Genomic DNA, 21,033 nt, shown 5'->3' on the forward strand with positions numbered 1-21,033 from the left:
CTAAGGGGCTTTGCAGTCCTCCAGGCTAGAGATGCTCTTTCTGAGTCTAAAACATCCCTTTGACATCCAGCTAACTTTGTTTTCAGTTTTTGAAGATTTTTAAATGGCTATTTTTATGCTTCTGCTCCCTGCTCTGTTTTAAAGATGATGTGGGATAATTCGTAGATACTTTGGAGACTAAATGTTGCTTAGAGAACTTCGGTTTATAGCAACTTCCAAATACCCGGTGTAACTTGCACCCTAGATAACAGAATAGCAGAGTTGGGAGGGATCTTGGAGGTCTTCAAGTCCAACCCCCTGCTCAAGCAGGGAACCCTATACCATTTCAGACAAGTGGCTGTCTAGTCTGTGTGTGTTAGACCATCCCCAACTTCTGGAGGCAAGTTGTTCCACTGATTAATTGTTCTGTCAGGAAATTTCTCCTTAGTTCTGGATTGCTTCACTCGATTAGTTTCCATCCATTGATTCTTGTCATGCCTTCCAATGCTTTGGAAAATAGGTTGACCCCCCCAATCTTTGTGGCAGCCCCTCAAATATTGGAACACTGTTATCATGTCCCCCCCTAGTCCTTTTCTCTAGACTGGCCCTACCCAATTCCTGCAACCGTTCTTCATATGTTTTAGCCTCCAGTCCCCTAATCATCTTTGTTGCTCTTCTCTGCAGTCTTTCCAGAGTCTCAACATCTTTTTTATAATGTGGTGACCAAAATTGGATGCAGGATTCCAAGTGTGGCCTTATCAAGGGCTTGTAAAGCAGTATTAACGCTTCACGTGATTCTATTCCTCTGTTAATGCAGCCTAGCACTGTGTCGGCTTTTTTGGCAGGAACCGCACACTCCTGGCTCATGTTTAGGTGATTGTCCACTAGGACTCTGAGATCCCTCTCCCAGTTACTGCGAGTGAACCAGGTTACATCTAAGCTGTACCTGTACATTTGTTTTTTCCTGCCTAAGTATAAAATCTTATTTTTCTCTACACTGAATTTCATTGTGTTGAATGGACAACCTTGTCCAGCTGCTGTGTTTGAGCTGATCCACCTCTCCCGCAGGCTGAAGACTATCCACCTGGTCATCCGTAGCACCCAAGGGGCTGAGCAGCTGGTCCAGAGCTACGAAGAGCAGCTCAAAGATGTCCAGGCTGTGCCATCTGACCTCAAGGTTGTTGAGGCTACCAAGGCAGAGCTCAAGGTGATCGGCCAGACCCACAACTGTCAGGGGGAGAGACCATTGGGCCTCCCGATCAGGGAGGGCTGTGGCTGGGAAAGGCTTGTACGACCCTGACCCCACCCACCCTCCCTATGTCTTTGTCCTGCAGAGGCTGCGTGGGCAGGTCGAGGGGCACCAGCCAGTCTTTAGTGCCCTGGAAGCGGAACTGGCCAAGGCCAGTGAAGTGAATGAGAGGATGGTGAGAGGCCACAGCGAGAGGGATCTGGACTTGGATCGCTACCGGGATCGCGTGCAGCAGCTCCTCGACCGCTGGCAGGCTGTCCTGGCCCAGATTGATCTGCGGCAGCGGGAACTGGACCAGCTGGGGCGGCAGCTGCGCTACTACCGCAACAGCTACAGCTGGCTGATGGAGTGGATCCAGGATGCCCGCCAGCGCCAGGAGGCCCTCCAGGCCGTGCCCATCACCAGCAGCCAGCAGGTGCGGGAGCAGCTGCTGCAAGAGAAGGTAAGGCTGGTCGAGGGGAGACTGGGCCTGGCTGGGGCAAGGCCCCTTGAAGCCCAGTAGCGGGAGGGCTGGCAAGGCTGAGAGGAGGCCCCAGGGTTGGGGTAGTTGGTCCCATGAGATCAGGCCTGGGTTTGACTTGCATTTGCAAAGGGAGGGGCCTCTTGAATGCAACCCACAAAGAGATGTTAGTAATTGTATACAGCTGAAAAATTCAGGCCACTGATTTTAGAAGGGGGAGCAAATGGGCCTTTCCAACCATCAGGTTTCCTTGGACACTGGCAGAGTTCCAGTTCAAAGACCCCTTTGGCCGATAGTGTGAAGCCTCTCTGCCTTGTCTCCAGCCCCAGAGCTTTCCTGAGACCCTTCCTCAGTGCTCGGGGGCTATTTGGGGGGAGAGAGGGTGCTGTGTTGGGGTGGGTGCTGCCACTTCCTCCGAGACTCGAATCTCCGTCCAAGGGGGCCTCTTCTGCAGCTGTGGGGCCTCCCTGTGCTGTTGACCTTGCCGGGGGGGGGGGAGCGAGGGGTGGCACGCTTATCCTTCCCCCTCTCCTTCCCCAGAAACTCCTGGAAGAGTGTGAGCAGAACTGGGAGAAGGTGGAGGAGTGCCACCGCCTGGCCAAGCAGTATATTGATGCCATCAAGGTACGTGGAGAGAGGTGGGCCTGCTTGAGGGGACGGCTTTGCAGGCTGGGGTCCCCTGCCTGGGCTCTGGAGGCTCCAGCAGCAGGCCAACCCCTCTTTCCTTTTCAAGGATTATGAACTTCAGCTGGTCACATACAAAGCCCAGGTGGAGCCTGTCTCTTCTCCTGCCAAGAAGCCTAAAGTGCAGTCTGTCTCAGACAGCACCATCCAGGAGGTGAGGGGTTGTCCCTGGGCGGGGCTGGTGGGGGGAGGGCGCCAGGAGTGGGGACAGAGGTTCTAGAAGGAACCTGGCATTTTCCTGGCATTCTAGCCTGATGAGAAGGAAGAGGTGCCCGGTAGGGAGAAGGGCCCCGCTGGGCGCTCTTGGTCAGAGCTGGGGGTCTTGCCTCTGGGGTGGCAGCGGCAGCCTCCCTTGAGAGGAGGCTGCTGCAGAGAGTGGGGGCGCCTGAGCTGCTGCGCTCCTTCCAGGTGTCCCTGCCTGGGGACTTGGCCCAAGGCTTCGGAAGGTGTTCCTTTGCTTGGGAGGAACAGGCCATCGGAGCTGATCTGAGCCCCCTTCCCCCCCTTTGGCCTTGCAGTATGTTGACCTGCGGACGCAATATAGCGAGCTGACCACGCTGACCAGCCAGTACATCAGGTTCATTACAGAGACTCTTCGACGGCTGGAGGAGGAAGAGGTAAGGGATCCAGAGTGGGCCCAGCATGGCTTGGCTGTCTCTGGATGGGCTGGGGGGGGGGTGGCTGCTCCCTCCCAATTGGCTGTTCCTCTTCCCTGTCCCTCCCCTGGGCAGTTCGTGGCCCCACGCGGAAGCCTCATGCATGGGCACCATCGCCCTGCAGGAAGAAGCTGTGCTTCCCAGGTTGACTGCTATGCCTGCTCCTCCTCCTGCTCTGTCTGGGGCTGCTTCTGGGGCTCCCCTCCCTGCCCCTCTTTTCCTCAGATTTGCTGTGGTCTCCTCCCCTTTCTAACTCTTGGTTTCTGCCCTTCGGAAGCCTAGCTTCTTTGCCTCCTGGGCTTGCTTGGTTGGTGTTGGTGGGGCTCTAAGGAAGGGTTGACCTCCAGAGGAGGTGGCTGCAGCAGCTTTTGTACCAGGTACTCCTTCGCTCTGCATGTTCTCCCGCCTTTGCATTCTCCCCGCAGTGGTCCTGCACTGATCACACAGCTGAGGGAGGGAGAGGAGGAGCCGCTGGGTGAGAGGGGAGGGTCTGGGAGGAGGGGGCAAAGGGGGAGGTCACCTTGATTTGCTAGCTTGCAAGGTCTCCCCCGCTTGGTGTGCTGCCTGGCCTGGATGTGTGTGAACAATCACCTGCCTCCCCTACAGTCTCCTAGGAAGGGCTTGGAAGACAAATGCTGGCCTTGTGTGCTGAGAATGGGGGGTGGGGTGGGGAGAGGAGCCTTGTGAGACAGCACAATCCCCACTGTCGCTCTTGCTGCCCTCACATGCCCCCAGGCTGGATCTCCCCCGACCCCTAAGCTTTTGGACTCCTGGTCTGCTGGACATTCTGCTGCGTGGTGGCAGCACATTGCGCATGGTGGAGGTGTGCTCTTGTGCCTTTTTTGGTCTTGGATTTGCTTGTCTCTGGTGCCCATCCGTTGGTGCTTCCATCTTTTCTGTGGGTGTGCCTGCTTCATTGCCTGCTGCCCTATGCCAGAGCCCCTTGCCCCCACCCCGAAGCCTGGCCCTCCCATCTGCTCTTGTGATATTTCTCTCTCTCCCACTCCCCTCCTCTCTGCCCCCTCCCCATAGAAAGCAGCAGTGCAGCTGAAGGAGGCAGAACGGAAGCGCTTGGCGGAGGTGGAGGCCCAGCTGCAGAAGCAGAGGCAGCTGGCCGAGGCCCATGCCAAGGCCAAGGCTCAGGCCGAGGAGGAGGCCCGGGACCTGCAGCAGCGCATGCAGGAGGAAGTCAGCCGGCGGCAAATGGCAGCCATAGATGCTGAGCAGCAGAAGCATAACATCCAGGAGGAGCTGCTGCAGATGAAGCTCAGCTCTGATAGGCAGATTGTGGCCAAGCAGAAGTTGATCGAGGAGGTGGAGATCAGCCACAGGAAAGTGGAAGAGGAGATCCACATCATCCGCTTGCAGTTGGAGGCCACGCAGAAGCAGAAGGCCGGGGCGGAAGGGGAACTGCAGGCCCTGAGGGCCCGGGCGGAGGAAGCCGAGCGCCAGAAGAAAGCCGCCCAGGAGGAGGCCGAGCGCCTGCGCAGGCAGGTCAAGGATGAGGCCCAGAAGAAGTGGGAGGCGGAGGAGCAGCTGCAGGAGAAGGTGCAGGCAGAGCAGCGAGCGGCGCGGGAGAAGCAGAAGGCCTTGGAGGACCTGCAGCAGCTCCGTGCGCAGGCTGAGGAAGCTGAGCGCCGGATGAAACAGGCAGAGCTAGAGAAGGAACGGCAGATCCAGGTCGCACGGGAGGCAGCCCAGAAGAGCGCTGAGGCAGACCTGCAGAGCCGGCGCCTCTCCTTCGCCGAGAAGACGGCCCAGCTGGAACTGACCCTGAAGCAGGAGCATGTCACCCTCACATATCTCCAGGAGGAGGCCGAGCACCTGAGGACACAGCAGCTGGAAGCCGAGCGGGCCAAGGAGGAGGCCGAGAGGGAGCTGGAGAAGTGGCAGCAGAAGGCCAATGAGGCGCTCCGGCTGCGGCTGCAGGCGGAGGAGATAGCACACAAGAAGTCCCTGGCCCAGGAGGAGGCAGAGAAGCAGAAGGAGGATGCCGAGCGTGAGGCCCGGAAGCGGAGCAAGGCAGAGGAATCAGCCCTGCGCCAGAAGGAGCTGGCTGAGGAGGAGCTAGAAAAGCAGCGCAAACTGGCCGAGGGCACAGCCCAGCAGAAGTTCCTGGCTGAGCAGGAGCTGATCCGCCTGAAGTCGGAGATGGAGAACGGGGAGCAGCAGCGGCTGCTGCTGGAAGAGGAGCTCTTCCGCCTCAAGAGCGAGGTCGGCGAGGCTGTCCACAAGCGGAGGGAGCTGGAGGAGGAGCTGGCCAAACTGCGGGCTGAAATGGAACTCCTGCTGGAAAGCAAGGCCAGGACCGAGGAGGAGTCGCGTTCCGCCAGTGAGAAGTCCAAGCAGATCTTGGAGGACGAGGCCGCCAAGTTGCGGGAGCTGGCCGAGGAGGCGGGTCGCCTGCGTGCTCTCTCCGAGGAAGCCAAGAGGCAGCGGCAGCTGGCTGAGGAGGAGGCTGCCCGGCAGCGAGCAGAAGCCGAGCGGATACTCAAAGAGAAGCTGGCAGCCATCAACGAGGCGTCACGCCTCAAGGCGGAAGCAGAAATTTCCCTGAAGGAGAAAGAGGCCGAGAACGAGCGGCTGAGGCGGCTAGCGGAGGACGAGGCTTATCAGCGGAGGGTCCTGGAGGAGCAGGCAGCCCAGCACAAGCAGGACATCGAGGAGAAGATAACGCAGCTGAAGACGTCATCCGAGACCGAGCTGGAGAGGCAGAAGACCGTTGTCAATGAAACCTTGAAGCAGCGGCGCATCATTGAGGAGGAAATTCGCATCCTCAAGATCAACTTTGAGAAAGCCTCTGTGGGCAAGGCAGATCTGGAGCTGGAGCTCGCCAAAATCAGGCAGAATGCAGAGGAGATTCAGCGGAGCAAAGAGCTAGCAGAGCAAGAGGGTGAGAAGCTGCGGCAGGCAGCCCTGGAAGAGGAGAACCGCCGCAAAGAGGCTGAAGCGAAGCTCCAGAAGACTCTGGCTGCTGAGCAGGAAGCCGCCAGGCAGCGCAAAGCCGCTCTGGAGGAGGTGGAGCGCCTGAAGGCCAAGGTGGAGGAGGCCAAGAGGCAGAAGGAGCTGGCAGAAAGCGAGTCAGAGAAGCAGATCCTGCTGGCCCAGGAGCTGGCCCAGAAGAAGATCCTGGCTGAAGAGGCTGCTCACCTGGCCGTGGTGCACCAGAAGGAGCAGGAGTTGCTGCAGAGCAGACAACAGGAGAAGTCCATCCTGGACAGGCTGAAGGAGGAGGCCGAAAGAGCCAAGAGAGCAGCAGAGGAAGCAGAGTTTGCCCGCCTCAAGGCAGAGCAAGAGGCCACCTTATCCCGGCAGCTGGTGGACGAGGCCGAGCGCCTGAAGCAGCGAGCTGAGGAGGAGGCCCAGCTCAAAGCCAGGGACCAGGAGGACGCAGAGAAGCTTCGCAAAGAGGCAGAGCTGGAGGCGGCCAGGCGAGCCCAGGCAGAACAGGCAGCCCTCAAGCAGAAGCATCTGGCCGACGTGGAGATGGAGAAGCACAAAAAGTTTGCAGAGCAGACGCTGCGGCAAAAGGCCCAGGTGGAGCAGGAGCTGACCAAGGTCAAGCTGCGGCTGGAGGAGACAGACCATCAGAAGAGCCTCTTGGAGGAGGAGCAGCAGCGGCTGAAGGAGGAGGTGACGGAAGCCATGAAGCAGAAGGTCCAAGTGGAGGAGGAGCTGTTCAAAGTGAAGGTCCAAATGGAGGAGCTGATCAAGTTGAAAATCCGCATTGAGGAGGAGAACAAGTTGCTCATCATAAAGGACAAGGACAACGTGCAGAAGATCCTCACCGAGGAAGCCGAGAAGATGAAGCAGGTGGCCGAGGAAGCTGCCCGGCTGAGCGTGGAAGCCCAGGAGGCTGCCCGCATGCGCAAGTTGGCAGAGGAGGATCTGGCCCAGCAGCAGGCTCTGGCGGAAAAGATCCTGAGGGAGAAGATGCAGGCCGTCCAGGAAGCCACTCAGTTGAAGGCCGAGGCTGAGCTGCTGCAGAAGCAGAAGGACCTGGCTCAGGAGCACGCCCGGAGGCTGCAGGAGGACAAGGAGCAGATCCGGCTGCAGCTGGAGGAGGAGACGGAGGGCTTCCAGAAGACGCTGGAGGCCGAGCGCAAGCGGCAGCTGGAGATCACTGCCGAGGCTGAGCGGCTGAAGCTGCAAGCTACGGAGATGAGCCTGGCCCAGGCAAAGGCAGAGGAAGAGGCCAGGCGCTTTAGGAAGCAGGCCGAAGAGATCAGCGGGAAGCTGCACCAGATGGAGCTGTCTACTCAAGAGAAGGTGACCCTGGTGCAGACCCTGGAGATCCAGAGGCAGCAAAGCGATCAAGACGCCGGCAGGCTGAGGAAGGCTATTGCTGAGCTGGAGGTGGAGAAAGAGAAGCTGAAGCGGGAAGCCCAGCTGCTGCAGCAGAAGGCAGAAGAGGTAGCTGCTCTGGTTGGGACTCCCCGCCCCACCCCACCCCCAGGCTGAGCAATGCCCGTCAGCCCCAGTCAGACGGTTAGTCCACAGCCCCCCCCCCCCGAGGTGGCCTCACGCAGGAGAGAGAGGTGCCACTCCACGGGTTGGATGCAGTGCAGTGGACCAGGTCTCCCCCCCCACCCCCAAGAGCCTGGCCTGCTGCAGGATGCAGGCTGTGTCTTTGTGTGAGCATCGACTGGTCTCTCCCAATGGCCTCAGTGGGAGGAGGTGTTCTTGCTTCCCTGGCAGGGTTCAGAAGAGATTCCCTGCTGGTTGCAGGTCTGTCCTGATGACCAAGTGCCCTCTGCCTGTTAGATGGTTGATGTGGTAAGTTGCACGTTAGGAAGTGGCTGGTTATGTAGTCCCACAGCCAAGACGGCTGATCATTTCAGCTGCGAATTCTCTTTGCATCAAGGAAGCAAAGGAGAACATGAGGCACATGGATTTTGTGTACCGTTGAAATAGAGTGTGCAAACCACAGAGGATATTCTGGAGTCTCTTGATTCCAACAACTACTTCTTGCTGTTTCTGTCAAAGTCTCTCTGAATTTTGGCAGAACTGGCAATGACAGCTGAGAAGAGGGTGGGCAAGGAAGGCAGCTGGGGGAGGGGAGTGTTGACCCATCAACAGGCGATGCCCTCTTGGGAACTGGTCTGGGGAGGCCCCTTTGGAGGGTTCCTTGGGGAGGACTTCCAACGATCTCTGCCACAAGTGGTGGGCAAAAGTGGTGGAGTGACTCCACACAGGTGGCAGCAGCTGGCCAAGTAAGGGTGGTTGTTCAAAGGGATTTTTTGTTCAGAGGCTTTAAACTGAAGGGGTTCTATGAATTGGCGATGGGTTTGGGAACAAGTCGCCCAACCCACTCCCCCTTTCACTAATTTTCTCCTCTGGGAAAGTACCTTTTGTGCTCAGTCAGTGGAGGGTCCCTCTGACATCAAGGCCCGTTCAGAAGGAACAGGGTAGTCTTTCGTAAAATGAAACGAAAAGGGCCCCATCCTGATTCCTTGATGTTGGTATGACAGGACGTTCCTCCCTGATGGCTTCTTTCCTTTTGTGGTGGCCCGACAGGATGCCTGTTGGACACGCAACCACTGACAGTTGCCTTTTAGATGACACCCCCCCTTGCTCTCTCCTTCTTTAACATCTGGCTGATACACTTTGTTTTCTTCTCAATCCAGATGCAGACTGCTCAGAAGGAACAGCTCCGCCAGGAGACACAGTTGCTCCAGCAGACCTTCCTGTCCGAGAAGGACACCCTCCTTCAGAAGGAGAGATTTGTGGAGGAGGAGAAGGCCAAGCTGGAGAGCCTCTTTCAGCAGGAGCTCAAGAAAGCTGAAAGCCTGAAGGCTGAGCAGGAACGTCAGCAGAAGCAGATGGAGCAGGAGAAGGAGCAGCTGGAAGCCACCTTGAGGGATGCCCGGGAAAAGCAGGCAGAAGCGGAGAAGAGTGTCCGTCGCAAGCAGGAGGAGCTCCAGCAGTTGGAGAAGCAGCGTCGGCAGCAGGAGAAGCTTCTGGCTGAGGAAAACCAAAAGCTCCGGGAGAAACTGAGGCAGCTGCAGGAGGAGCAACAGGCTGCTCTGGCTCAGACCCGAGAAATCATGATCCAGACCGATGAGCTTCCCCAGGAGTCAGTCGTGTCTGCAGTAACAGCTCTGCCCAATGGTCAAGACGTGCTCGACGGTGTCTCTCAAAATGGCGAACCTGAGTTGGCATTTGATGGCATTCGACAGAAGGTACCTGCCAAGAAGCTGGCAGAGGCTGGCATCCTGAGCCCAGAAACCTGGGAGAATCTGGTACACGGGAGAGTGTCCGTGCAGGAGGTGTCCCAGATGGAGGAGATCAGGAAGTACCTGCAGGGCAGCAACAGTAGCATTGCGGGGCTCCTGATCAAGCCCACCAATGAGAAAATGAGCATCTACCAGGCCATGAAGCAGCAAATCCTCAGTCCAGGCACGGCCCTCATCCTGCTGGAAGCTCAGGCGGCCTCTGGCTTCATGATAGACCCCTTGAGGAACAAGAGGATCTCTGTCAGTGAGGCAGTAAAGGAAGGTGTGGTTGGGCCTGAGCTGCACAATAAATTGCTGTCTGCAGAGAGGGCGGTGACTGGATACAAGGATCCCTACACAGGTGAAAAGATCTCCCTCTTCCAGGCAATGACCAAAGACCTCATTGTTAAAGACCATGGGATTCGGCTTCTGGAGGCCCAGATTGCCACCGGGGGCATCATCGACCCTGTCAATAGCCACCGCCTACCTGTGGACATTGCATTCAAGCGAGGCTATTTTGATCAGGAGATGCAACAGGTCCTCTCAGACCCCACAGATGACACCAAGGGCTTCTTTGACCCCAATACCCAGGAGAACCTTACTTACCTGCAGCTGATGGAAAGGTGCATGACTGACCCCGAGACCGGGCTAATCTTCCTGCCACTGACAGACAAAGTAGCCAGAGGACAGGAGCTGGTCTACACGGATCAAGAGGCCAAGGACATGTTCAGGAAAGCCACTGTCTCTGCTCCCTTTGGCAGATTCCAGGGAAAGACCGTCACCATCTGGGAGATCATCAACTCCGAGTATTTCACTGAGGAGCAGAAGCGGGAGCTCCTGCGTCAGTACAAGACTGGGAAGATCACGGTGGAGAAGATAATTAAGATCATAATTACTGTTGTTGAAGAGAGTGAGAAGAAGAACCAACTCTGCTTTGAAGGCCTCCGGGCTGCAGTGCCGGCAGCTGAGTTGCTGGAGAGCAAAATCCTCAGCAAAGAACTCTACAATCAGCTGCACCAAGGCAAGAAGACGGTGAAGGAGGTCGCCAATATGGATGCCATAAAAACGTACCTGGAAGGTACTGGCACCATTGCGGGCATCTTGGTAGAGTCAACAGGCCAAAAGTTACTTCTTGCAGATGCAATGAAAAGAAACCTGTTGAAACCTGAGGCAGCCCTGATCCTTCTGGAGGCCCAGGCTGGAACTGGGCATATCGTTGATCCTGTGAGAAACGAGAAGCTTCCTGTGGATGAAGCGGTCCGAGCAGGAATGGTGGGGCCTGAGCTTCATGAGAAGCTGCTCTCTGCAGAGAGGGCTGTAACCGGCTATAAGGATCCCTATACAGGGCAGGTAGTCCCCGTTTTCCAAGCACTGAAGAAAGATCTCATTCCTAAGGACACCGGGCTCCGGCTGTTAGATGCTCAGCTTGCCACTGGAGGCATCATTGATCCCGTGCACAGCCATCGCCTCCCACTTGAAGTTGCCTGCAAACAGGGCTACTTCAGTGAAGAAATGAAGAAGGCCTTCTCTGATCCGGCTGACGATGTCAAGCTGTACTACGACCCCAATGCTCAAGAAAACCTCACTTATGCTCAGCTGCTGAAGAGGTGCCAGGTGGATAAGCAGACAGGCCTCCACCTGCTCCGCCTTTCAGATGAGGCCATACAGCGTCATCAGGAGGAGCTCTACTCAGATAGTGCCGTCAAAGAATCCTTTGATAAGTCAACAGTTGAAGTTCCTGCCGGCAGCCAAAAGGGCAAGACAGTGACGGTCTGGGAGCTGATCCACTCAGAATATTTGACTGAAGAGCAGAGGAGAGAGCTGATACGGCAGTTCAAGACTGGCAAAGTCACCATTGAGAAGGTCATTAAGATAATTATTACAATTATTGAAGAGAGCGAGGCCAAAAAACAAGAAAAATTGACCTTCAGTGGCCTGCGAGCACCAGTGCCTGCTAGTGAACTGCTTGAGTCCAAGGTCCTCAGCAGGCAGCAGTACGAGCAGCTCAGAGAAGGGAAGAAGGCAGTGAAGGACATTGCTGAAGTGGATGCGGTGAAGAGGTACCTGAAGGGGAGTGACTGCATTGCCGGGATCTATGTGGAAGAAACCAAGGAGAAGCTGAGCATCTACCAGGCACTGAGGAAGAACCTGCTCCTGCCCAGCACAGCAACTGTCCTCCTGGAGGCCCAGGCAGCCACCGGGTTTATAGTGGACCCAATAAGGAACCAGAGGTTGCACGTCAATGAAGCAGTGAAAGCCGGCCATGTGGGACCAGAGCTTCACGAAAAGCTGCTCTCTGCTGAGAAGGCCGTCACCGGCTACAGAGACCCTTATTCTGGGAACACCATCTCTCTCTTTGAGGCTATGAGAAAGGGGCTGATTGTCCGCGAGCATGCCATCCGCCTGCTGGAGGCTCAGATTGCCACCGGGGGCATTATAGACCCCGTGCACAGCCACCGTGTTCCTGTGGAAGTGGCCTACAAGCGCGGCTACTTTGATGAAGAAATCAACCAAACTCTCTCAGATCCCTCAGATGATACCCAGGGCTTCATTGACCCCAACACCCAGGAGAATCTTACCTACTTGCAGCTGAAAGGGAGATGCATTGAGGACCCCGAGACCGGCCTTTATCTCCTGCCTTTGAAGCAGCCTGAACGGCCAGCGATGGTGGAAAGAACCCAAGTATACACTGAGGCAGAAACCAAGAAGATGTTTGAAGAAACACAAATTGACATTCCAGTAGGAGACCATGCTGGCTCCTCCATGTCCCTCTGGGAAATTATGAATTCTAATCTCCTCCCTGAAGAGCAACGTAAAAAATTGATGGAAGAGTTCCGTTTAGGCAGCCTGACAAAGGAACGCATGATCATCATCATCATTGAGATTATAGAGAAAACGGAGATCGTCCGCCAGCAAGACTTCACCTCCTATGATTACATTAGGCGCCGCATCACCGCTGAAGATCTCTACGAGGCCAGGATAATCTCTCTGGAGATATTCAGTGCCCTGAAGCAGGGCTCCAAGACCATCCAAGAGATTCTGGAGATAGAGACCACTTGGAAATATCTTTATGGTACTGGCTGTATTGCTGGCATCTACATTCCATCTAGCAAGCAGAAGGTCAGTGTCTACCAGGCCCTCAAAAAAGGACTGATTAGCCCTGAAGTTGCTCGAACCTTGCTGGAAGCCCAGGCTGCCACTGGCTTTATTATTGATCCTATGAAGAACGACAGACTTACAGTAGATGAGGCAGTGAGGAAAGGGGTGGTGGGACCAGAAATGCACGATCGACTCCTGTCTGCTGAAAGAGCTGTGACAGGCTACCGAGATCCTTACAGCGAGCAGAAAATCTCTCTCTTCCAGGCCATGAAGAAGGATCTCATTCCATCTGAAGAAGCCCTCAGATTGCTAGATGCCCAGCTGGCCACAGGAGGAATTATAGACCCGTACCTGGGTTTTCACTTGCCCTTAGAAATTGCCTACCAACGTGGCTACTTCAATCTGGAGACCTTTGACAGACTTTCTGAGCCCAGTGAGATCCGCAGCTACATAGACCCCTCCACAGATGAAAAGCTCAGCTATGCTCAGATCCTCAAGCGATGTAAGAAGGATGAGAATACAGGCTGCCTTCTCCTACCCCTCTGTGACACTCGGAAGCTGACTTTCAGGGGGCTGAGGAAGCAAATCACAGTGGATGAGTTGGTACGATCAAAAGTCATGGATGAAGCCACTGCCCAGCGACTCCAGGAAGGCCTAACCTCAGTGGAGGAGGTCTCTAAAAAGTTGCAGCAATTCTTAGAGGGCACCAGCTGTATTGCTGGAGTCTACATGGACTCAACCAAGGAAAGGTTGTCTGTATATCAAGCCATGAAGAAAGGCATTCTCCGGCCAGGGACGGCTTTTGAGCTGCTGGAGGCCCAGGCAGCCACAGGGTATGTTATTGACCCCATCAAAGGCCTCAAGCTGACTGTGGAGGAAGCGGTGCGTATGGGCATCGTAGGCCCGGAGTTCAAAGATAAGTTGCTTTCAGCTGAGCGGGCAGTGATAGGTTATAAGGACCCTTACTCTGGCAAGATAATATCCCTTTTCCAAGCCATGAAGAAAGGGCTGATCCTGAAAGATCATGGGATCCGTTTGTTAGAAGCTCAAATTGCTACAGGAGGTATTATTGATCCCGAGGAGAGCCATCGCTTGCCAGTGGAAGTAGCGTACAAGAGAGGCCTTTTTGACGAGGAAATGAATGAAATCCTCCTGGATCCAAGTGATGACACCAAGGGATTCTTTGACCCAAACACTGAAGAAAACCTGACTTACTTGCAACTGATGGAAAGGTGCATCACTGACCCTGAGACTGGGCTGTGCCTCCTGCCCCTGAAAGAGAAGAAGCGGGAAAGGAAGACCTCGTCCAAATCCTCTGTCCGCAAGCGCAGGGTGGTGATTGTGGATCCAGAGACTGGGAAGGAAATGTCGGTGTATGAAGCCTACCGCAAAGGCCTCATTGACCACCAGACCTACCTGGAACTCTCTGAGCAAGAGTGTGAATGGGAGGAAATCACTATCTCCTCCTCTGATGGGGTGGTCAAGTCCATGATCATTGACCGGAGGTCAGGACGGCAGTATGACATAGATGAGGCCCTGGCCAAAGGCCTGATAGACCAGTCTGCCCTGGACCAGTATCGCTCAGGGACCTTGTCCATTACTGAGTTTGCAGACATGTTGTCTGGCAATGTAAGTGGATTCCGATCCAGATCTTCCTCTGTGGGCTCCTCCTCTTCCTATTCGGCGAGTCCTGCTCATGCAAGGCCCCAGCTGACCTCTTGGAGTGATCCCGCTGAGGAGACTGGCCCGATTGCCGGCATCTTGGATACAGATACCCTGGAAAAAGTGTCCATTACGGAAGCCATGCGCCGCAACCTGGTAGATAACATTACAGGCCAAAGGCTACTGGAGGCCCAGGCCTGCACAGGTGGGATCATTGACCCGAGTTCAGGGGAGAAGTTCCCCGTCGCAGATGCTGTTAATAAGAGCCTGGTCGACAAGATCATGGTAGATAGAATCAACCTGGCTCAAAAGGCTTTCTATGGCTTTGAGGATCCAAGAACCAAGACCAAAATGTCTGCTGCCCAAGCCTTAAAGAAGGGCTGGCTGTACTATGAGGCCGGCCAGCGGTTCCTGGAAGTCCAGTACCTGACCGGTGGGCTGATTGAGCCAGAGGTGCCTGGACGGGTCTCGCTCGATGAGGCCTTGCAGAAGAACACTGTTGATGCACGCACTGCCCAGAAGCTTCGGGACGTCAACACTTACTCCAAGTACTTGACCTGTCCCAAAACCAAGCTGAAAATCTCCTACAAGGACGCCATGGACAGGAGCATGATTGAAGAAGGGACAGGCCTCCGTCTCCTGGAAGCCTCCTCACAATCCAGCAAAGGCTATTACAGTCCTTACAACGTCAGTGGCTCCGGTTCCACCTCTGGCTCCCGGCCAGGTTCACGAACAGGTTCCAGATCGGGCTCCAGGCGAGGAAGTTTTGATGCCACCGGCTCCGGCTTCTCCGTCTCCTTCGCTTCCTCCTCCTACAGTTCATCAAGTTATGGCCGCAGATACGCACCAGATCCCAGCGACAGCAGCAGCGACAGCGCAGACGCAGCTGACCTCCGTGGCACCCTGGCATACCCAAAGGGGAGCTGTGGGTGGAAAGGAAACTGTCCCCCGCTTGAACTGCCCGGAAAACAGCTGCCTGTGGCCTGAAGGGCCCTCCCTGCCCCTCTCCCCCCCTCCCCCCCTCCTTCCCAAGCCGAGATGACATGGCCTTCCTTTCGCTCTGCATGTGATCAAGCTACTGGCTAATTCTGCCAATATTTTTATTACTACTACTGTTGCTCTTTTTTAAAACACAGAGTTTCCTTCCAAAGCAGTGCCTAAACTTTAACCAAAAAGACTACACTAATATATTAATATATATGATGGTTCTGACAGTATTTGTATATTGAGAGAGACAGAGATAGAGAATGCGGGCGCATCAGTGCTCCCCACGCCGCTTCATGCCCCCTGGAGCCTGCTCCTTTCCTTCCCAACCAGCCCTCGACCATGCCAGGCCCTTGCCACTGTTTGGCGCCAACCCTTTCAGCCACCCTCCTCCTCTTCACTTCTCCTTTCTGCGGTGCCTCCAGATCACCTGCCTATGCAAAGAATGTCTGTGCCTCCACAAGGACCGGCCGACGGGAGCATCTCCCGCACATCTGCCCTCCCGGCTCCCTCTGGGCTGCCCTCTCCTCTGGCCTTCCGTCATGGGCACAGGACTCTCCTGGGTGCTGCTCCACCAACCTCCTTGCTGGCCGACCTCCACACCCAGGCGACTCTGCGCTCGGACCGTAAGTGCAGGGGTCCTGCTACACTGCTGCAAATCTGCTGCCCCTCGGAAGACCCCGCCTGCCCACCGCTGCCGCTCCTCTCCCGGCTCTCCTCCCTGGCTGCCTCTGGTGCTCCCTGGCTCCGCAGACCCTGGCCCTCCTCTGGGCTCCGCTCTGTCCCCTCTTGCTGGGAAGCTTGGCAGGGTGGGGGGCACTGCATGCAGCTGGCTGTCTTGGCCGGGAAGCGCCTTGGTCCAGACTGGCTTTGCGGGTGGTTGGGAGCACGGTTTGGGGGGCAGCCTTCAGACCCACATCTCGGGTGCTGTCCCTGCAACCTGTAAGATCTCCAGGAGGTGGGGCTGTGCCCCCCTCTCTACTTTCAGGAGGCAGTATGCTCCTGTGTGGCATTCTGCCATGGTGGCATTGATCTGGGGTGGGTCTTTTGACAAGAAAGAGGCTAGTGACACCCCACCCACCCCCCGGATTTTGCTCCCCCTCACCTGGCTGCTCATTCATAATGCCTGCTCTTTCTCTCAGACAGTTTCTTCTAGGCCCGCCAAAGAAGACTCCTTGTCCCTGCGAGAACGCCTCGGTTGGTTCTCCGCAGCTAGCAAGTCTAACGTCGTCGGCTCCCTGGGAGACCCGCATCAGTCTGCTCCTCAAGAGGTAACTGTGGCCCCAGGGCCCCTCCTGGGCTCCTCCCCCTCTCCTATTCTGTTTCTGGTGAGCTGGAGGTGAAACTCTGAAAGCCGTGAGGCTAGGAAGGAGGCCAACTGTCCCACCACCTGCCAGGCTCTGGCCTGTGCTTCCTCCCTCCCGGGAAAGGGCAGCAGCCGGGTGGGGGTCCGCAGCATGGGTTAGGCTCATCCCCACTGCCCTGATGTGATCTAGCATCATCTCATTTGTGGTTCCTCTGGTCTCATCCCATCCTGTTTCTTTCTTGACTTTGTTTTAGTGTTGCTGGATGTCCTCCCAACTCCTTCCCGGCTACCGTGGAACTCCTGCCCCGGGTTGAGCCTCCCACCACCTCCCTTTGCAGTGGCCAGGAGAGGGCAGCTCCCTGAGACTGCCCCTCCGCCCAACACCAGCCAGCCAGCCGCTCCTCTGTGCCTCGGGTGGGGCGGATCTCCGCCCTGGAGTCCCGGGACTGTCCTGGCCAGGTCTGCCTGCCATCCTTGCGCTGTCGGCAGGAGGCTGGCCCGGAAATGCCGCAGCAGCCGTGCTGAGAGCAGCCCCTGCCTGTCTCTGCCCCCCATCTCAGGGAGCCCCCGTTGCCGGTCTCTGCAGCCAGCGGTCCCTCTCGAGGCGGAGCTGTTGCCAACCGAGAGGGAGCCTTTTCACCGAGTGCCAGGGCCTTCCATGCACAGACATCTCCCCACCCCGGTCCCCCCTTCAGGTGGAAAAGGCAGTCCTGCAGCAGCCCCTCCCCCCAGCCCCATCAGCCCCCCCCCTTCCAACAGCTTCTTATTTGCGTCTGGATCCAGCCATCCCATCCCTGGCATTTGTCTCTCGTCCTCATTGCCAGCTGCTGTTTTGTTTTTGCATGCTGTGTTTACTTGGGGGAGCCCCTGTCCATTTCTCCTCCTCACCCTTCCCCCACCCCCACCCGGTGGCCTGCTGGGCAGCCTGTGCCCAGAGCTCACCTTGTTCTAGATTAGACTCTTCAGACTCCTCTCTATTGGGTGGGGGCAGGAAAACACTACACCCGACTTGTAAATAGCTTAAAGTGTTTGTAAAAACCTGCAGTATGGCCCCTCGGCTGGGAGAGCAGTAAAGGCGATTTAATGAACCGGCGGCTTTGTGTGGTTTCTTCCCCTCCCACTTCCTGGCCCTCTCTTGGCCCTGAGCCAGCAGCACAGGGTGAAACACTCAAAGTCACGCAAAGGACCAGTTCCTGCAACCTGACCTGGGACTGTGGCTGTGTTTGCACTCCTTCCAGGCAGAACGGTCTCACCTAGGCCCCCGCCCCCCCCGCCCTCCCCTTTGCAAAGGGCCCGTTGGCTGCTGTCAGAGGCTTTCTGAGCGCTGCTTCCTAAGGAAAGGGTCGCCTGGGGGTCTCGCTGCTGCTGGGAAAAGCAGGATCCGGCCTCTTTGTGCCTTGCCGTTCCCAGCCCTCTGGAGACCCCTCCCCGGCCCCCCTTTTACGGCTCTCAGGCTTTTCAGAAGCCTCTGTTGGTGGCAGCAAGGGGGGGAGGGGGAGCCCCAAGGAAGAAAAAAGGCTTCGGGTGGACGAGCATGAATGGGCCGTTTCTGTGTGCTGTGCGCACAAGTGAGGAGGCACTAATCTCTTCGCAGGAGGCTGGAGGGGGAGGGGGTGACTCTTGCCACAGTTTTGACGGGGGGGGGGGGCTTAATTAGCTACCAGGCACTGAGAGTCTCGCAGGTTGCTGGAAGGTGCTCTGAGAAATGCTCTTGTTGCCTCTCGCCTGCACAAGGGCCAAAGGCCCCGACTGCTAGCGGCAGCAGCTTTGGGCTGGGGATGTGTTTAGGCAACTTAGTGCAGGACCGCATCCTGGTTGTTGTTAGCTTCTGTGCCTCCCTGCCTCTCTCTCTCTCTCTGTGTGTGTGTGTGTGTGTGTGTGTGTGTGTGTCAGGGTGTGGTTTAGCAAACAGCTAGGCAAACTCAGCTTGTGGGTTCATGGCTGACATCCAGAGAACCAGGATCCACAGTTCAGTGACCTCTGTGGCATCCAGCCAGTCTTAGGAAAGGAAGGGCGTCCCTCTTTCCCGGGAGCCCTGCGTGCGAATGCAGCACCCCCTCTTTCCCAGCGAGGTGGATGCTCTCGGTTGGGCTCTGCCCAGAGAAAGCTGAACTTCTGGAAACAAAACAAAAAGAAGGGTGTTTTTAAAACCTGGGAGAGGGAATGTCCAGATTCCTGGCTCCAGTGCTGGGAGTGGGAAATGCATACGGCGGTGCTTAAAAGTTTGTCAACCCTTTTGAATTTTCAATATTTCTGCATAAAGGTGACCTAAAATGTGAACCGTTCCCTACACAAGTCTTAAGATAAAGAGAACCCAATTAAATATGTCAAAAACATTTATTTATTAAAATTTTATGCCACCCATCTCAAGAAGACCAGATGGCTCGTAGCCCCCTCCTCCACTCGGGGACATTGGTGGCCTTCCGTGCGCGACCTTGCTGCGTCAGGCGCCCTCCCGCAACACTTCTGTTGGGTTAACCTCATTCCTTGGTTGTGTGAATTGGATGCTGTGGGTGACTGTCTGACTGTGTGGCCCAGTTTCTCTTGACCTTCAGTTCATGGACAGAGACCCCAGCATTTGCTGGCACAACCCAGAATTCGTAGCTGTGGCAAGAGAGACTGCAGAGCAGATGCCACCACAGACAGATGAGGTCCTTGTGCTGAGTGCAGCGTTCGCCCTCCGCCAAGGGTCACGCTCTTCATTCAGGTCCAGCTCCAGAAGGTCCTATTTTGATCTCCTCTGTCCTCAGAACATTCTCCTTTCTGGCTTATCCAGATGTCTTTCACAAACTGCACGTGGGCAGCCGTGTTCTGCTGGGAGGCTATTGGCTTTCTGTTTGCATTCTTGTTCAGGGGTCCCCTGAGGGGGTCTCGTGAACGTTGACATTCGCCAATGCAACTAAGAGGACCCAAGGCCTGGAGAGTAAAACATACGAAGATTGGCTGCAGGAGTTGGGTTTGACTAGTCTAAGGAAAAGAAGAAATAGGGGAGACATGATAGCAGAGTTCCAGTGTCTGAGGGGCTGCCACAAAGAAGAGGAGGGGGTCCACCTATTCCCCAAAGCACCAGAGGGCAGGACGAGAAACAACGGATGGAAACTGATCAAAGAGAGAAGCAACCTGGAACTGAGAAAGTTCCTAACAGTGAGGACAATTAACCAGTGGAACAGCTTGCCACCAGAAGTTGTAGGATGGTATAAGTTCTCCTGCTTGAGTGGGGGCTGGACTAGAAGACCTCCAAGGTCCCTTCCAGCTCTATTCTATTCAATTCAATGCAAGAGAGACCTTGAGTGGCTTAGAGGCTACTCAGGTTCTTGAGATCTGGAGGATTGCTCTTGGGGTGACTCGGCTTGGTTGACCACTTGGTGCTGAATTGGCTCATTTGCACATGATCTGCCTGACAGCAAGCTGGTGAAGTCCAAACTCTTTGGAAATAGTTTGGTAACATTTTCCACCCTGGTGATCAACAAATGCTTTTGGAAGTCCTCAGAAATCTCCTGTTAGAGCCACTCCCACATATTTTCATCCTGAGGATCAGACTTTTCATAGGAACGCCCGGAATTTAAAGAATTCTGCTGGTTTAATAAAGCAGGAACTCCCACACTCACACCTGATTAGCTTCCCATTGATGGGAAATCTGAGTCTAATTTGCCCTTCCAATGAACTGATCATCCTGGAGGTTCAGATATTTTTGCCACACACAATTATGTAGCTTTGGATAATTTTTCTCACTAAATGAACCAGTATAATTTTTTTGATTTATTTGTTTAACTTGCTTCTGTTTATTCTATTTTACCTTGTACCTGTGTAGAAATGCTGAAAGTCCAAAAGGGGTCAGAAACCTAGAAGCACCACTGTAGTTCCTAGGGGCTTTGAGGCTGAAACATCTCATCCGCACACGCTGCCATCCTGTGCCTGGCCAAGGGGAGCCCGGGTGGGGGGTGTTAAACAAAGGGCCCTCACCCCATTTGCCAAGCAACTCCTGCGGGCTGTCAAAGAGGAGGGTACAGGGAGGGGCTCAGAAACCACCTTGTGGGGCATCCCTCATCAAGGAAGAGGGGCGATGAGCGAGAAGCGGTCTGCAGAGAGCATCTAGGGAGATTCTCCATCGCCCAGGTCGTGGTGGTCCCAAAGGTGATTTTGAAAAGACAAAATGAGGGGCATTCATCCATGCATGAGCTGCCACAATCTCGGCCAGGTGGTCTTCAAGGGCAGCACCATGTGGAAATCATCACAGTAATCCAGATGTGTGTGTGTGTGTGAGACCAAGGCATGAGTGACCATGAGCAAGGCCTCCTGGTCGCAAGTGGCCCCCCAGACAGATCGATGCAAAGGCCTCTCCAGCCAGGGCTGCCCTTTCAGCAGGAGCCCTGAGTCCAGGAGGACCCCCCCCCCAAATTGCGCATCAGCCCAGCCCAGGGAAGCGCCACCCGCCCAGAGCCAAAGATGAAGCATCACCAGGGCCTGGACGGGGAGGGGATAAAATCCCACAGCCACTCTGTCTTGCCAGGACTGAGTGGGAGCCAGTTCCTCCCCAGCCAGAGCCTCACAACCGCCAGGCCCTCGGCCATCACCGCCAGGGCATCCCCTGTACAGCCAGCGAGGAGACGCACAAGTGGAATTCATTTTATTTTATTTATTTATTAATGGGATTTATATCCCGCCCTATCTCCCGAAGGACTCATAAATATAAATTCATGGCCTATGATGATACCAGGCCCCGCCGGACAGCTGCTTTC

At 55.6% G+C, this 21,033-nt stretch overlaps 1 protein-coding gene across 15 annotated transcripts in view; it reads left to right on the forward strand.

Moving 5' to 3' along the window:
* PLEC (plectin) overlaps positions 1 to 17,382 on the forward strand; it is a 79,568-nt gene extending 62,186 nt beyond the window's left edge. For 14 of the 15 annotated variants that reach the window (XM_081323094.1, XM_081323087.1, XM_081323088.1 and 11 more), the window contains 9 exons: positions 1,048 to 1,186; positions 1,314 to 1,670; positions 2,229 to 2,312; positions 2,422 to 2,526; positions 2,891 to 2,989; positions 4,061 to 7,441; positions 8,656 to 15,614; positions 16,131 to 16,259; positions 16,549 to 17,382. In XM_081323094.1, the coding sequence (XP_081179220.1) occupies positions 1,048 to 1,186; positions 1,314 to 1,670; positions 2,229 to 2,312; positions 2,422 to 2,526; positions 2,891 to 2,989; positions 4,061 to 7,441; positions 8,656 to 14,991 (10,501 nt within the window). In that variant the 3' untranslated portion in view covers positions 14,992 to 15,614; positions 16,131 to 16,259; positions 16,549 to 17,382. The remainder of the gene's footprint in view (positions 1 to 1,047; positions 1,187 to 1,313; positions 1,671 to 2,228; positions 2,313 to 2,421; positions 2,527 to 2,890; positions 2,990 to 4,060; positions 7,442 to 8,655; positions 15,615 to 16,130; positions 16,260 to 16,548) is intronic. The other variant, XM_081323092.1, reaches the window with a different exon arrangement.
* Positions 17,383 to 21,033: the final 3,651 nt, after the last annotated feature.

This window comes from Vipera berus (assembly GCF_964194415.1).
Source record: "Vipera berus genome assembly, chromosome: 3".
NCBI lineage: Eukaryota > Metazoa > Chordata > Lepidosauria > Squamata > Viperidae > Vipera > Vipera berus.